This window comes from Pleurodeles waltl, chromosome 9, assembly GCF_031143425.1.
Source record: "Pleurodeles waltl isolate 20211129_DDA chromosome 9, aPleWal1.hap1.20221129, whole genome shotgun sequence".
In the NCBI taxonomy this organism is placed as follows: domain Eukaryota; kingdom Metazoa; phylum Chordata; class Amphibia; order Caudata; family Salamandridae; genus Pleurodeles; species Pleurodeles waltl.
The window spans coordinates 472,828,659-472,845,093 of record NC_090448.1 but is presented as its reverse complement, the minus strand read 5'-3'; the positions used below and the strand labels follow the sequence as shown (position 1 = coordinate 472,845,093).

General features: G+C 40.0%; 1 protein-coding gene across 2 annotated transcripts in view; it reads left to right on the top strand.

Annotated features, from left to right (window-relative positions):
* RCOR1 (REST corepressor 1) overlaps nt 1-15,973 on the top strand; it is a 666,190-nt gene extending 650,217 nt beyond the window's left edge. The window contains exon 13 of one of the 2 annotated variants that reach the window (XM_069207302.1): nt 15,193-15,973. In XM_069207302.1, coding sequence (XP_069063403.1) covers nt 15,193-15,318 — 126 coding nt within the window. In that variant the 3' untranslated portion in view covers nt 15,319-15,973. Of the gene's footprint in view, nt 1-3,512; nt 5,367-15,192 lie in introns of those variants that run through there. The other variant, XM_069207303.1, reaches the window with a different exon arrangement.
* Nucleotides 15,974-16,435: the final 462 nt, after the last annotated feature.

Genomic DNA, 16,435 nt, shown 5'->3' with positions numbered 1-16,435 from the left:
TTGTGCATATGGTAGTGACTCCTTTTCACATCGGACAATCCATCACTTCAGACGTTTTTTCCCCTACCTCAGGAGGAGAGACACCGTTGTTTGGACCCATAAAGACTACTGAGCTTTTACATCCATCAGCCAAAGACCGTTAAGTGGACGATCAGCTCTTTGTACTGTTCTCTAAAGTAAGGCAGAAAAGGACTTTGTCCAGGTGGACAGTCCCCTGCATTCAGATCAGCTGCGTGTTGGCCATAAATCAGTTTCCAGAATGATTGAAGGTCCGTTACATCAGGTTCAAGTCTGTTACCACAGTGCTGGCATGCAGAGGGCCTGTCCTGTATCTTTCTCAGGCCGCAACGTGGACCTAAATGTGCACATACATGAAGCATTACTGCATTGACACTCAGGTCTGATGAGAAGGGAATTCGGCTATTTGATCCTGCAGCACATTTTTTGTCTGACCCCAATTGTGGAACTTGCTGTGTTGGTATCCGTTCTAGAGGTGAGGAATGGGCTATTAGAAGTATCCATCAGAAGACAACTTATTTACCTTTTGGTAACGCTCTTTCTGGTAAATACTCCATTGAACTACAGATTCTTCACCACCCAGTTATCTCCCCAATCTGTGAAATGGCTTCTTTTCCATCTAAAAAGGTCCCACACAACATCTAATCACTGACACAGATAATTTTTTGCACTCTGTGTCTGAGGGTGTGGACAGAGTCAAGAAAGAAGCAGACATCAACATGTTTGGGTAGCACTTATATGCGGCTCTGTCAGTCAGTTCCAGGGTGGACCTGTGTAGACACAGCCTTAGGCCGCCCTCTGCTGGAGCGCAGGGATTGAAAAGTCTTATTGATCCAGAGTGCCACATGGGAGTATTTTAAAGGTGAGGAATCTGTGATTGGAAAGAGTGGCACCTCACTTTCAAGGAACGTAGGACCAGGCTGACTGACAAGAGCATCTTTTCACAAAAGATTTTCTTCCTTTGGGGTTGGTAGGAAAAGTGTTAGGGTTAACTTTGTGACTCTTGTATCACAAGGCATTCAGGTGTGGGGTGTCTGAAACCTAGTGTCACCAGGGGGCTTATTGATAGCCTGGCAACAGGTCAACTGAATGGAGGTGCCAGCTATAGCTTTGACCAAATAGATGTAAAGTACAATAGAGCTGTGCAGGCTGGTCTTGGCTGGATGATCTCGGATGGCAAATTAGTATTAGTGTTGACCGTAGGCAGTGGTAAATATAAAGCAGCTGTTGCTCTGCGCACCACCACTTTGAAAGAACCGCTTTCTTCCGTTGATTGGCCTGGTGGTGAGCACATTGTTGCTTCTGTTAAATCTACTCTATTTTTCTAGCTTATAGTGACTAGCAGAAAGAACATGATTATTTTTTGCATTCCTTAGATAATTATATAATACTTATAATCTTTCTGGATGTTTCTACACATTGTTATTGCCACTGATTTGTTTAACTGACTTGTATTGAACTGTTTCTAATATCGTTTTGCAACAAATATGCAACAGGTTTTTGATGTGTTTAATTTTGCACTAGAGATTCTGTTTTTGTTCTTAATGTTTGCAAACATGCTTTCTTTCAGAAAATGCTACACAGCGAGGCTTTAAGTAGTTTATGGGAAAAGTGATGGTGTGATGTATTATATGGGATAAAATAACCCCTGCCAAACATAAGGCTATTGCAAGTCACTTCGGAGTTCCTTAATCTTATTAAGTAACTCTGCCTTTAGTCTTGTTCATCACACACACACACACACACACACACACACACACACACACACACACACACACACACACACACACACACACACACACACACACACACACACACACACACACACACACACACACACACACACACACACACACACACACACACACACACACACACACACACACACACACACACACACACACACACACACACACACACACACACACACACACACACACACACACACACACACACCCCCCCCCCCCCCCCCCCCCCCCCCTTAAGCCAAGTGCCAGCCTTCCAGCTCCCTCGGCGAATCAAGATAAATCCATTCATCTCCAAGGCAGTTATGAGCCAATGGATCATTAATCTCGCTAAAATGGTATACTTGATATTCTAAAAGGGCAGTCCGAACCTGAACTGCAGTCATCAAAATCTTCACAAAGTTCAGATGGATGTCCACTTCTGGTTAGTTACCGTCTGTGGCTGTGGAGAGTGTTGTTCTTCACCTCAGTGTTATGGAGATAGAAACATGTTCTTGATGCTAAAGTCCCTAAGTCTGATTTTTAGAAGTAACAATATGATTCAAAAACATACTGGTTTCCACGTTACATCAAGAACAGCGTGGCACACGCTCTTTTCAGTTTATTCTGTAGTTGTGGGTGTCAATGGGCAATTATAAAGCACCTATGGTTGCTATTCTCCATTTGGGTTATCTTCATTTTATCTCTCTCCCTTTCTAGTGTGTGCTGAGCCAGTCTGTGACCACAATTCCAAGGCATTTAATGCTGGTTTGTTACATGTCGGGTATCTGTGTTTTAAATGGGGACCTGGCTGAGGCCTAGACTATTGCATTGTGTTCGAGGACGATCTTCTACACTTTGCCTGAGTACTAGGGTCCCTACAGTATCCAATCTTGACAAGTGGGGCCTTCAAGATAGACCCTTATACACAATCTTTTTGAGCTTGTATGTTAACAAGGAAATGCTTTCCTATACTGAAGATACTGTCAACACCCCGCTTCCTGCTTCCACACCCCAAATCCCCATAGCTTGTCTTTATTCTCTATGCTGGTTGTTTAAAGTTTCGGTCAAAAGTCAAAGATTCTGCAATCTCCTAAGTCTGCAAGCCTCATCTTGAAAAGTGTATACCGCATTTAGCAATCTGAATGATTGTCAATGCAGTGCCGATTTCACTAAACAGGCCTGTCTGGTTCTTTGTGCTCAGAACGTTTGGCTGTTTGTATTGCAGACGTTTTTTGGCTGACACTACTTTCTAGACCTTTGCAGGGTGCCATTCTTAGGTAGCAGGATAGTCGTACTAGAATCCTTTAAGGTGTGCAGAATCTGCTAGGAGTTCGTATCAAGAAATGCTAATTACTTGCTTGGAATAATTCAACTCAAGGATTCTTCTTAACTCTTGCAGATATTGCATACCTACAGGTACATAGTCCACCTTGCTTGGTTCTAGGTGACTTACTCCTCAATGTTTCTAGTTACTGCAGTATCAACATGGCCTTATACCAAATGTTAACCCTAGACCGTCGAAATGCTAATATCTGACGACACCAGTACATATCTGGGTGTCACAAGCATTCAGGCTGTAAATGATTCACATTTTTACTTCTCACCTCATCTGCAGTGTGAAGATCTTACTAACAAACGTTGTTACCATCTGGTAAGTAACTAATTTAGTCACTAATGTTGCAAGGTACCTTTTTCATTTAGCATTGATCTTTAAACACTTAACTTTAGAAAATAAACATTAACATCTCATTTGTATTTTCCTTTTAGGTAGCTGCTGTTCTTGACGTAAGATATTCTTCTGCTTCATGAAACAATGGTAGCCTAGAACAATTTGTGTTTACTACTGTGTTAACCTAGATATCAGGTATTGCAAAATCTCAGACAGCCATCTACATTTTACCTTTGTAGACAAGCAGCTACTACCAAAAAGGGGCAGGACGTCCTTTGCTACATCTGCCTTAATTTTGTCCTCGATCTACGCACTGCTTCCATGCTTTCTTTTGAAAGCCTTCAAGACAGTTTTCTTTATCGTCCACTTCAAACAGCAGCAGGCTTATTGCTTCACCTACATACAGAATGTGAGATTTTATCTACGTTTCAAGAGGAGCACCCATGATCATCAGCCATTAAATGTTATGAAGGTTTAGACATGTCTGTATGAGGACATATGATGCTGCATGCCCCTTTTAATCACTTTGTGTGCATTAATCTCTGTAGACATGAAGACAGAATTCTGAGCCTTCTATCAAGGAGGTGCATGGATTTTTCTTGGACGCGTACACATCTGACGTCATACAATACACGTTTATTTTTCAGTGATTATTCACAATATACCTGAAAACCTTGCACTGCTGGCAATGGAAGCTTCATAGATGTCAGTGTGGTAATACATTGTTCGTGCAATATTTCTTCTCCCATTCACATTGCAATTTGCTCTTTTCAAAACGTTTAATAATTTGCTCATTTTCATTGATAACTATTTTACAACGTTATGAAAGAGTACAGTACTGGGCTCTAAAATATAAGTATAGGAAATTGTATTTACCTTCATATATGGTGTTAAGATTTGACCGGCTTCATCTGTTTAGTTTTTGCCCTTTTACAGGGGCCTGAGAGTATTGCATCGAAGGAACTGAATTTTTAGGGAAAGTTGCAGCAAAGTATTCAGATTGGATTAACTTCCTGGAAAACTAGGAAATTAGCAAAGATAAAAGGCCTTTTTAAGGGCAGCTACTTAAAGGCATGTGGTTTGGTTAACAATCATACTAGCACTTTTTTGTCAATCGTCATTTAACGTTAGTTTTACCCTTCAAAGGGCTCAATGGTGTTTTAATCGTATTTTCTTTTGTTATCCCAATTTTATTTTGTTTAGTAGGCCCAAAATAAATGCCATATGGTGAAATTGTGAACTTTATAAAAACAAAAGGTAGTTCTTCCAATGAGATAGTTTGTAAAGGTTCCTGCCCAAGCACACAACTGGTGTTCATCTGCCACAATTTCTTTAGACAAGCGTAATTTGAAGAACGCTGTTCTTTTATGCAGCCTGCATATTTTAAGGTGACTTGCAGTATCACAGTTTACAAAACCAGTGTTTGTCTATCAAGGTTTTGGCAAAATGATCTGTTTTCCACTCTAATTCCCAAGCTGGTCTTTGAAACCAGAAATCCGACTCTGATGCGTTAGCCTCCATTTTTGAAAAGTAGTGACCGGAGACTAGTGTTTCTGCTTGATCCCCATGGGAAAGTGTAATCATATTTATTTGTAATTTTCTTACAAGGAAGGAGTACATTTGTATACTTCTCTTTCCTGAGATGAAATTGCATTGAGATTGCACTGAAAACATATGTTAAGAATGCTTATTTAATTAAGCGCTGTTATCATCTCAATTAAAAGACTGCAATTTGCATTGCATTTCCGGACACCGGCAATCATTATAATAACGTAGTGGTTTGATCTTACGTGATATACCCCTTTTAATGGATCAAGAATTGTATCAACTGTTCGAATTTCTGATGAGGGTCCACAACGATTATTACATTTTGTGTAATAATCATATTTTTCTTAAGAATTATCAATGTGAATGTTATAGAAATATATATATATTTTGTGGAAATGGGATTTTATTTCTCGTATGTGTAACTTATTGAGCAAAGTAGGATACAGTTAAAGGAAATGATTGTTTAACTTTTAGTTTAGCTTTGAAAAACCTTCGTTATGGGAAGTATACTTTGCATAAACATGTTACATTTGTTTAATTGTATAAATTCCCCAAAAATGTATTTAGTTATGTCAAAACAGGTTACTTGAATGTGTGAATTGATTTGAAATTAAATGAACATGTCTGTTGTTCTCTTTACCAATTGTCAACTGCATAATAGTCTATTAACAATGTGCAATTCTCTTAAATCTACAATAGCCATAGCTGTTAATACAGCCTTTGAACGTATTGTCTTGAAAAACTGCTTAGATAAATCTTTGTGTATATTAGGTACGTTTTATAGAGAAAATTTATTCACCTTTGTCAGTAGTCACCTACATAGGTCAATCTAAAATACACCAAGATCTCAAAATGCGATTTTCAAAATTAGTGGCAAATGACTGGACTCTAGCCTATCTAATTCAAATAGTCAATGAGATATTACCACGTCATTGCTGTAGGGCATTGTGTTGCTGAAATGATTAGCGTTTGTGTAGCAGACTCAGACGTGGATGTGGCCATCATTTATTTTTGCAACGTTGCAAATAGACAGCATCCATCTGTACTACCTGATGATAGCTTTTCAGGGTCAAAGATCTTTGTTTGATAGTTTACTTACATCTGGTTACAGGGTCCTAATTATTATTTTTTAAATCTATTTCCTTCTGCTACCTTTAAAGTTGTGCCCCAGTGTACATAGCAAACCCTGGAAATAAACCCCGCCGTGCCTTAGACCTGCTTCCTCAGTTGCTTCCAACCGCCAAAAAAAGTAGTTCAACTTCTAACACCTATATAACATCCATTTATTTGTTTGTTCATTTACAGTTTTTAAAGTTTTTATTTAAGTTCCTGTATGATTCCAACTGTAGCATGATTTTCTTGTGCAGACTTTATGCAGTAATAGTTTGTTCACTTTCCAAGTGCATGTGTGGCTTCACCTACATGGATTGTTTACTTTTCAAACCAGGGTATGTTTACACAGCTTGTTAGATTAAAAGCTCCACTTCTCGTCTTTATTTCACACTCCCTGGCTTGTCTCCTCTAGATAATCATAGAAAGTTAGTTTGTGAGAAGTAGGGTCACATCTTTTTTCAGTTCAAATGCTGCTTTAATGTGGGTAAACAAACCTAGAAATGCTGCATCCTGCTGCCACTTAAATTACATTTTGTTCAAGATGATAATCTGATACAGAGGCATTTATTCTTCTACAGTAAATAGTCAACTTGCATGCGTAAACTCTAGTCCAGCTATTCGAGAGAATGGCAACAGATATTGTTGATAGTAGATGTCACTGATCTAGCATTTAAAGAAACTTCTCTGGGTAAGTCTGCATCTTGAAAGAGAAGTAGCAACATCTCTTGCCTTAGTATAGAGGGTTTTTGCTAGCTGTGATGTGATTCTTGAATAACAAAGTTTCCTGATACTAGTTAATTGATGTACATAGGCATTGCTAAGGGCCACTTCATTTCCAATTTTGTTACTGCAGGTCTTTGAGTTTGGTCCGATCAATCCTGAAGTCTAGTATCCCTACCCTGTTGGGGGTGGTGACTGGGCAGTTACTTTTCTGCTTTCCGTCCTTCATAGTCACTTATAACTAAACAGGACTTAATTACACTCAGATTGAAAATCATTAATACTTTAGATTTTTTTTCCTTCTCATCTCTTCACATACGGGGAATATAAATTCCCTGAGGTCTAGGACTCCTCGTAGTGGCGATTGAAACCCGGAGTTAATGCGAGTTTGCATCTTTAGTTTTGTCATAATTATTCCCGCTGCCCCTAGGGAGTCAATAGTTCTGTTTAAAGTTTGCTGCTAAATAAGGGAAAAGGGTGTTGCACGAGATTGAGGTTTTTAGTCACCTCGCTGAGTAGCCTGATTTATCTACCTATTTTTCACCTTTAAACTTTAGTCCAGCGGTCTTCCAGGAGATCAAGGACCACAGAGTAACTTTGTAGACATCTTGTGAATCGATGGCTTACGGATGCCACATGTTGTTACTTATCAAAGGGTTCATACTTGATCTGGTAAACGTATGGAAGAAGACTGCTCAAGTGAAGAATGTGAACAGGATTTTATAGGAGATGTAATATTACAGGGCACACTGCTAGCTATTTTACTATCTTGTAAACAAACCTGTAGCACTGCTGCACCACAGAAAAACGTTTCAACCTGATCAACACTGTTTACTTTAACAGCTATTGGAAACTACTTTAAACCAATTAAAAAAACTAAATCTCTACTAAGAAATCCTGGTTTCAAAAGTTAGACGTCTGTTCGCTTTGACTAAACCATATGTGACTTGCAGCTGTTTGAGTCTAGGTACATAGTCTGCATCTGACACCTCTGATGAAGCACCTTTCACCAAGTGAGAGAAGGGATTGAAAAGCTTTGGCTATGTAGAGTGGAGCAGAGTGGATATCGATTTAAATTAGCCAAATTCACAATGGGTAAGAAGACACAGATGCCAGGTGTAATACCTGGCTCTGAAATGACCATTGCCACAAGTAAAGGTGTTCCTGTGAAAGAATCAAAAATTAAATCCAGAAACTATTGAGGTCTTTAGTAACAAACTGACTAACCAGTACAATAGGGTATAGTCCCTAATAACCCAGCTCAGCTCCCATTGTGCACCTCAACCCATTTTAAATGTTTTGTATTATGCTTCCTTTGGAATAAGCGTGGCACCCATCCATTGCCTTCCTAAATTAGTTTCCAACAGGCATCAACTAGCGTCTTCTAGAAGAAAGTGAAGCTAACCAGCTGCTACTTTACTAACCTCGTCTTTTCACATTGTATTTCTAGAAAAAAATGGCAGGATAAAAAAAATCCCTATCTCCAGGTTAACTGAAGACCACATTTTTCAGCAAACTGACAGAGCAGGTGGTTAAGTGATGCTTATCTACCTCAGTGCCCTAGAAGCCCAACTATTACCAGAATTCCCTGAGTGGGCCGGCCCTGGCTCAGTTGTTACATAAATAGTTCTGGTTGGTGATAAATGACTCACTCTCTCAAGGACTTTTGACTTTGAATAAGATTGCTACCATTATTTACAAAATTGTTAGCCACGCTGGATGGCCATAGCTGCCATTTTACATGAAGACTGTTTACTCCATTATTGGGTAAATGGTGCCTATTCAAAGAAGCACTGGTTAGGAAGATAGATCCATTGTTGGCTAATTTGTGCCCATTCAAAGAAGCACTGAATAGGAAGACATATGTACTGCAGTTACTTCAGAGACAAAACAAAACCATTCTGGCCTATTTGTCTCATGAATTAATGCCTGTTTCAGTAGTGATATATTCTACAGGTTGTGTGTATCATGGCTCTATAGCTTCTTCTCAAAAACATTTGACAATGAATTATGTTGCCACTGGGGATAGAGATATGTATCCTTCAGATGAAATATAGGCTGTGTTGAGCTGTTGCCATTAAGGTTAATCAAACTGTGGTCTGGTGCTTGTCATATCTGTCCATGTGTGCCTTGGATGGTTACTGACAATGTACTCGAACTAGGCAGTAATGGGCAGGCATATGAAGCAGCAGACATAGGTCACTTACCCTGAGTCAGAGAAAAATAATGCAGTATTCTTGACCGAACGTTTGACCCATGTAACAGTCTAGTCTAGTGCACATGTTTAGCCACTTATTTGTCCTTCACTAAATCGTGGTCACCAGTGTTTTGACTGTTTTTAAATACTTGTGAAAAAATAAACAAATCTTAGTAGCATATGCTGGGCATTACTCTGATTCTCATGCTGGACGCCTGATCTACCACACATATTTGCTCATGAGAGTGCTCACTGCTTTTCTTTAAGCTAAAACTAAAAAGGTGCAGCCTTTTGTGGATCCCAACATTTAAGATGGTGCAAGTGGTGATCATCCTGGCATCCAAGAAGTACTGATACTGCTTTGTAGACCTGCAGGATTCCTTCTTCCAAACTCCTATAATTAAACGTTCTTAGTAGTTACAGCTTTTGATATTGGGTGGCTTTATCCTTACTAGACAGTTGCCTTAACTCCTGTTAATTGTATGTGTCGTCCTGCTTTGCCAAAGGACACATGGATAAACGTGTTAGGATCACTGGATTTGGATCCAGGTAATCTTACTGCCCATTGTCAGCCCCCCCGGTGTAGTTCTGTGCTCACAGCTGATCACTCTTCTTTCTTTCATGACTGCTTTACTGATAAGCATGTCTTTTTTTATCCTCTGGAGGATGCTGTCCAAGATCACGCGTTTTCCTCTGCTTAGGATGAACCAATAACATCCTGCATCTGTGCGACTTATGAAAGAAATATGGGTGCAGCTTTAACCTTTGGTGGCTTCCAACATAAGGGCCACTGTTCAAATATGCTTGACTCTGTTTTAGTGGACAGATCTAGTGATTCTCCTTGAGAGGTGCACGGATTCGCAGACATGTAACATTCTAGAAGTGAACTTTACTTAGTTAAGTAGCAGGGGCTTGGAGGTTCTTTGTATGCTATGGCCTTTGTCATAATTCAGAACCCCTCGCCCAAGGAGTGGTTAACTTTCCATGTCAACAGATTGGTCCTTTCTCTTTTTCATAGTAATTTGGTGATATAATGGTGTGCAGAAACAGCTGTGTAACCTTGCTTTATCTGATTATCAGCAGAGCCTGATCACCTCAAGCCACAGCCTTTGGGATACACTCTGTTACTTTATGGGCAGGGGCATAGGCAGCTGAATGTCATTTAAAAAAGCCTCCTAAATTAAGTTTCTTTTAGTGACCCACAAATACGTTTTTTTTGCTGCCTAATATTCGATAACCCATGCCTGTGTTCACATGGTAATCTAAACTCTGGGGAAAAGGGCACTTTCCATGACATCCATTTGAATCTGTACTAAAAAAACAAATCTGGTTTCTCAAGTTACAGCAGCAAACTGGTATATGCATTATCCTATTTTCAAGGCAAGCAGTTAATAACTACGAGATCACAGTACAGAAATTTGTGAGTTATTGCCTATCAGAAGGAACACACACTTGGCACAGAGCCTGTCACTTATTCTGCACCTGTTTCACTTCCTTCCTGAAATAAAAATCTGATTGCCTTGTTGAAATAGAAATCTGATCTTGAGTGTTGAAAGTACACAATGCGAAATTTCTTGTGAAAAAAATCTTAAACTTGCTTAGAACCTGCCCATTACTATCACTTAACGTTAGTTGGGTCCCATGTCACTCATGTTTCCTTGCTTCTGATTGGTCAGTGCCTCCTGCTGCTTCTGCTTCCACCTGGGGCTTCACTGTCTAGTTTGCTGTGGAGCATGGACCTAGAAGGCTCCTGCAGGTACTGTTAGACATGCACTCTGAATCCCACCCTCCTCCCCGCTCCCTTGTGTTGCTTACTCCAATGCCTTACTCCCACTGTCCATTGTTGGTGCTTCCTCCCAGCCCGCCCTGCTGTCTATTATTGCTCCCCACACCTCCCTTGTGTTTGTTTCCCCACCCCCTCCCACTGTTAGTTTTTGCTGCTCCCTCCCTCCTTGTGTGCCTTAATAGCCATTTCTTGCCTGAAGCGGATGGGCCACTCTCAGTGGTCAGGTTACTGAGGTTCAAAAGGCCCAATGGCTATCTGAGCAGCTTGGCCATGGTGCCCTTGCCTGCACCTGCCTCCTTCTGGTGAAGCTCCTGGCCGTTCTGGCGCAACCGGAGAGTGAGCTCATGCTCAGTTTAACAGAGTTTTCAGTGCACAGGATATCCATGCTATGCCCAAGCTCTGCAATGAGATGACGTGAAAAAACATGGTTTTGATTTTTTTTCTACCATTTGGGTTGAGTGTCCCCTAGAACAGTTTGAGGGAGTCCTCAGGAAGGGTGTTCAGAAGCGCTTTATTGTGCCAACTTCATTGATTGTCTAAAACTAAGCCAGCATAAAATGGGGAAACACAACTTTGAGTTCCTCAGTCACTTTGACGACCAACGTCACAGGGTCATGACTTTACTCCATTTTGCAAATTAAAAAAGTCAGTCATAAGAAACATGACCTTGAAATTTTAAATCTAAGATGTTGCTATAATATTCGGTGGTATCCATACTTCTTGTGGCACAACTAATAGCAGTAATCCAAGTCTAACTACAGGGTGGGTGCCCTGTATTCTGATTGTTTTATCAGTTTTTCTTTTTTCTTGTTTTGTTTTGTTTTTTTGTGTGCTGCCCGCCTCCTGCTCCTTTGTGTTGCTTTCCCCAACACCTTCCCACAGTCTATTATTGGTGCCACCTCTCACCTCTTGCTCTCCGTTGTTGTTCCCCACACCTCCCCTGTGTTTGTTTACTCCCCCACCAGCACAGTCTGTTCTTCCTGCTCCCTCCTCCCCCGCACCTCCCTCGTGTGGCTTGTTTAACATAGTCTTTTTTTCCTTTTTTTAATGCCGCCTTAATCCTCCCAACCACCACCAAAAGAAATATTAACGCCAGATAGCTCTCGCAGAGCTATTTGGCCTTGTTAGTGTTTTTTAAAGATGTTGCACAGTAGTGCGGGCTGCTGTACAACATGGCTTCAAGTAAACAAAAACGGCTGTACAATGCATTGTACCCCAGCCTATGCTGGAGAGCTTTGTTTTTATTTACTTGGCGTATGCTGCCAATGCTTGTTTGACAGATGACAGATGAATCAGAAAAGAGATTTCCCTAAGATCTGCGCTGCCCTTGCCTCTTTAACTTAAGCTACACAATAACTTGTCCTTGCCTAATCTAGTCCCAGTATGACTACTCCAGTGAACTACGCAAGGCCTGAGACTTCAGCTGGAACCGTGCCTTCAGAGTACTATGAAAGGACGTGTAGTTTTGATATGTCTGGCTAGTGCTAATGGGTGTCTATCGGAAAGCTTAGAATAAAATAATTAATTTGTTATCAATGCATTGCGCTGTTTTCCCTGCAAGTTGGCTATGTTGCGGGTCTTTCAAGACATGCACCTGTTTCTTTTGTTTGCCTGGTTGCTGCTTTAATTCCTGTGCTTGCTTTCAAGGAATTTAAATTAATCCAGTTTTTTTTTTTAATATGTGCACTTAAGTGCACTTAGGCTCCCATCATCCTTGGAATAAAAGCACTCTGTTGGTTTGGACAGTTTAATGAAAATAAATAACACACAGCATGCTTCCAATTGCTCTTTGTAGTCAATTACGATTTGGCTAGAGACAACAGCTGAGAAAGTTTCTATGACATAAGCACTTTGGATTCAAGATTTTATGACCCAGGTCCTATGATTGGATAGTTAGTTATACAGGTGGTAAGATTGAGTCTAGATACCAGAAATAGAAAAGTACATTGTAGGTAACCGAGTTGTAGATGTCTTTTTTTATTTTTTTATTTTAAGGATGGCTGAGAATTTCCAAAATATACCTCAGTTCAGTATTATGCAGCACCCTTGCGAAGTATGCAGTTATTTACATGCCCCATAATTTGCACAGCTGATGTTGATGTATAAAACAGACAGATAACCAAGGGTAAAATCATATTTACAAGTCATTTAAGTTCTAATTCATGACTTTCTATGGAACCATAAATATAGAAATTTACAGGAGTATTGATAATTTCCCACTTGAAACAAAGGTTGATTTTTAGTTGTAACTGTGTGCCCTTACTTGATTGAGGGTGAGTGGCTGTAGATTTTCATTTAACGTGGATTGTTACACACAGTGAAAGTAGTTATGCTCTTCCGTGGGATATGTAGTTATTGTTATTTTTATTTGTAAAATAATGTGTGGCCCTCTAATCTGATCCTAAATAGAGCATTTTTAGTAGTGCATTTCTTTGTTGGAAACACTGTTCACTGACTGATGTAACACCCATAGGAATTATATTAAATGTTGTGTTGGTTTCTAATATTTTTCCGGAAATATATATATCAAATGATCATGTGTAAATCCCTTTAAGCAAATGGCCAGTTTTTCCACTCATTGGATCACGGCAACTTTTTGAATTGGAAAGCACAATTAAATTGAAAGTTCAGTAAAGGGAACACATATATACATATTGTAAAACGAGTGTTTACGTTGATAGTCCCCTAAGATTACAATTTATACTGGACTGTATAATAATTTCATTGTGTAGATTTTTAGCAATTTTTTACTATACATTTTAAAATACGTGGGGGTGTTTAGAATCTAATGCAGTTGCTCTATAGCTTTTGAAGCGAGAAATATTTGAGATTTTAAAAAGTATGTTGTGATGGTGTTTGTAAATAATGTTAGTCTTTTGCCTGTTATTCAGCACACTTTTGTGTGGAATGCTGAACATTGTAATCGCTTTTCCACTGAAAATATTTGGTTTAATGCTCATTAATATAATTCAACCGTAATTGGAGTTCTAGATGAAACAACTTTTACTTGCAAAATTCTACAAAAACATCTTTGTAAATTATTTCAGATGTTCACAGTCATGAATAAATAAAATGTTTTGATGCCATTTTGAAAAAACACTGTGTAGTCCTTATTGCTCTCAGTCTACTATTGAAATCTTAGGAAATTCCACAAAGGCGCTGGTGATCTTATTAGTGTGCTATTCTTGTTGTTGTGGCCAGTAGGGAGGAGGGATATGCAGGTAATATAGTTACTGTTATATGCTTCTGTCTCTTTGCAAAATATGATGTGATCCTCCATAAATCCCATGCCCATCATCTGTTCTTACAGCCCTAAATACGATCTGCTTTGTTTATTACAAGTTTATTTCTATGAAGTCAAAGATCTTATTTTTAACTTCTCACCTACTAGACATCACGTGCTGTGTTGTGTGATGTATTGTGGTTTGGAGCCCGCCCATTGGTTACCTTTTGTATCACTCATTTGCCTGCTTCGTGTTCGTGCCCCAGCTTATGTTTGCCCACGCCCATGAAGTACAGCCTCTTTAACCATCTGGTTTGATTGGCTGTTTCTATGCTTCCACTCTTGCATTTCAAGCACTTTTTTTTCTTTTCGGGTTAAGCACACCACAAAAGTATAAATGTTTTCAATCTGTCTGCCTCATGTACTTCTCTCCCCACCCCTTCCTCTGTGTTGCTTCTCCCTACTCACCTACTCTTGCCTGCTGCCAGTCCTCCCCAGCCCTCCGTGTTGCTCTCCCCACCTAAAGATGTTGGTGATCTTATTAGTGTGTTTTTTTTTGTATTTTTTTGTATTGTGGCCAGTGGGGAGGAGGGATATGCAGGTAATATGGTTACTGTCATATGCTTATGTCTCTCTGCACCATATAATTTGGTCCTCCATAAATCCCATGCCCATCACCTGTTCATCTCCTTTACAGCCACAACTACGATCTGCCCTTTTTATTACAAGTTTAGTTCTATGAAGTCAAAGGACCTACCAGACGGCACATGCTGTGTTGTGAGATGTATTGTGGTTTGTGGCCCGCCCATTTCGTATCATTCATTTGCCTGCTTTTTGTTCGTGTCCCAGCTTATCTTTGCCTGCACCCATGGAGTACAGCCTCTTTAACCATGTTTCGATTGGCTGCCTTCTATGCTTCCACTCTTGCTTTTCACAAACTTTTTTTCCTTTTGGGTTAAGCACTCCACAAAAGTGTAGATGTTTTCCATCTGTCTCCCTCATGTACTTTTTTTCCCCACCCCTTCCTCCATGTTGCTTCTCCCTACTGTTGCCTGCTGCTAGTCTTCTCCCGCCCTTAGTGTTGCTCTCCGCGCACTTAAAAAAAAATAAATGCTTTTGCGCTAATTTTCTTTTTGTTTGCTATGTGTGCCAAGAAATAACACTACCTTTTTTTTCAACTCTTTTCTTTAGCAATACTGCATGGCATCCTGGATGCTTTACAGCAAGGCAAAAAAACATCAGCAACACCAAGAGGTCCCAAAGGAAAGATCAGTTGGCTTTGCCAATGCTTTTGTTACTTTTCAAACTGCTGATTGATTGTTAGGCATTTGAAGGCCATGTAGGTTCCGATGGATACTGCTAACAGCCGAGATCCCACCTCATGAATCCTCCCAGTTGCAAGCCTGGAGCCAGAATCTAAACTAGTTCTCCTGCACCAGTGGGTGTGCCTTGGCTCCATCTCAGCTGTTTCCTGCTCATGGCATCAAAAACCATGTAAGGTGCCCACAGTTCACTGACCTCAATTCCTTTATGCCACCAGCCTCCGAACCAGATCTGGAATGCTCTCCTTGGATTCTGTATTTACAGTGGCAGTGACTGGTCTTTAGCAGGCATAGAAAAATCATAAAAATGTTACTAAACCTGCAGGTCAAGTAACTTGAATAATCTACTCGACCATAACTATATATGCGGGTCTCAATTGTGTGATCCTAGGCAAATATTTTACTTTCCAGTTCCCTTTTTCTTCATTCTCACATATGAACTCAACATTTCTGCTGTACGAAAAAACTTTTTGTTCGATTAAGTGGACTAAACGTTTGCTCCATGTATAAAAAGAATGTAGCTAACACTTATAGGGTCACATGATTCAATACATGCCTCTTTGTCCACTAATAGCATTTCTACCAGGGCAGGAGTGTTTCTAGGTTTATGTTTAAACACTAATTTTTAATAAATATATTACTAAAGCATGATGTGGTCGCACACTGTCATTAACAGAAAGAACATTTCCATGAAATGTACAAAAACCTTCCCACTAACTTGCAGTTTTACTGATAACACTATACAATGTATTAACAGATTTGTGAAAATCTGGTTTCAGAAAACATTTATTCTTTGCACATCGCCAAGCAAAGTGTTCTGGTTTGTTTTCATCCTATTAAAATGTTTATCTGATAGAGACTTCTAGTTGCATATTCCTTACCTTAGAATTTCCCCTAGGCCTCAGACTGGATCCAGAGACTTTTCTTCGAGCAATACCCTTGCACGTCAGTAGGTGGCGTCTGTCGACTGCAGGTTTCGTTGGCGCCGTGGTGACATCGGAAGTAGTACATAGACGCCACCTCAGTGCAGTGACGTCAGTTCTTTTCTTTCCGCGCCGCATGCAGATCTGGAGAGAGCTACCTGGTCTCTTTTAGACCGTTTTGTCGAGTTT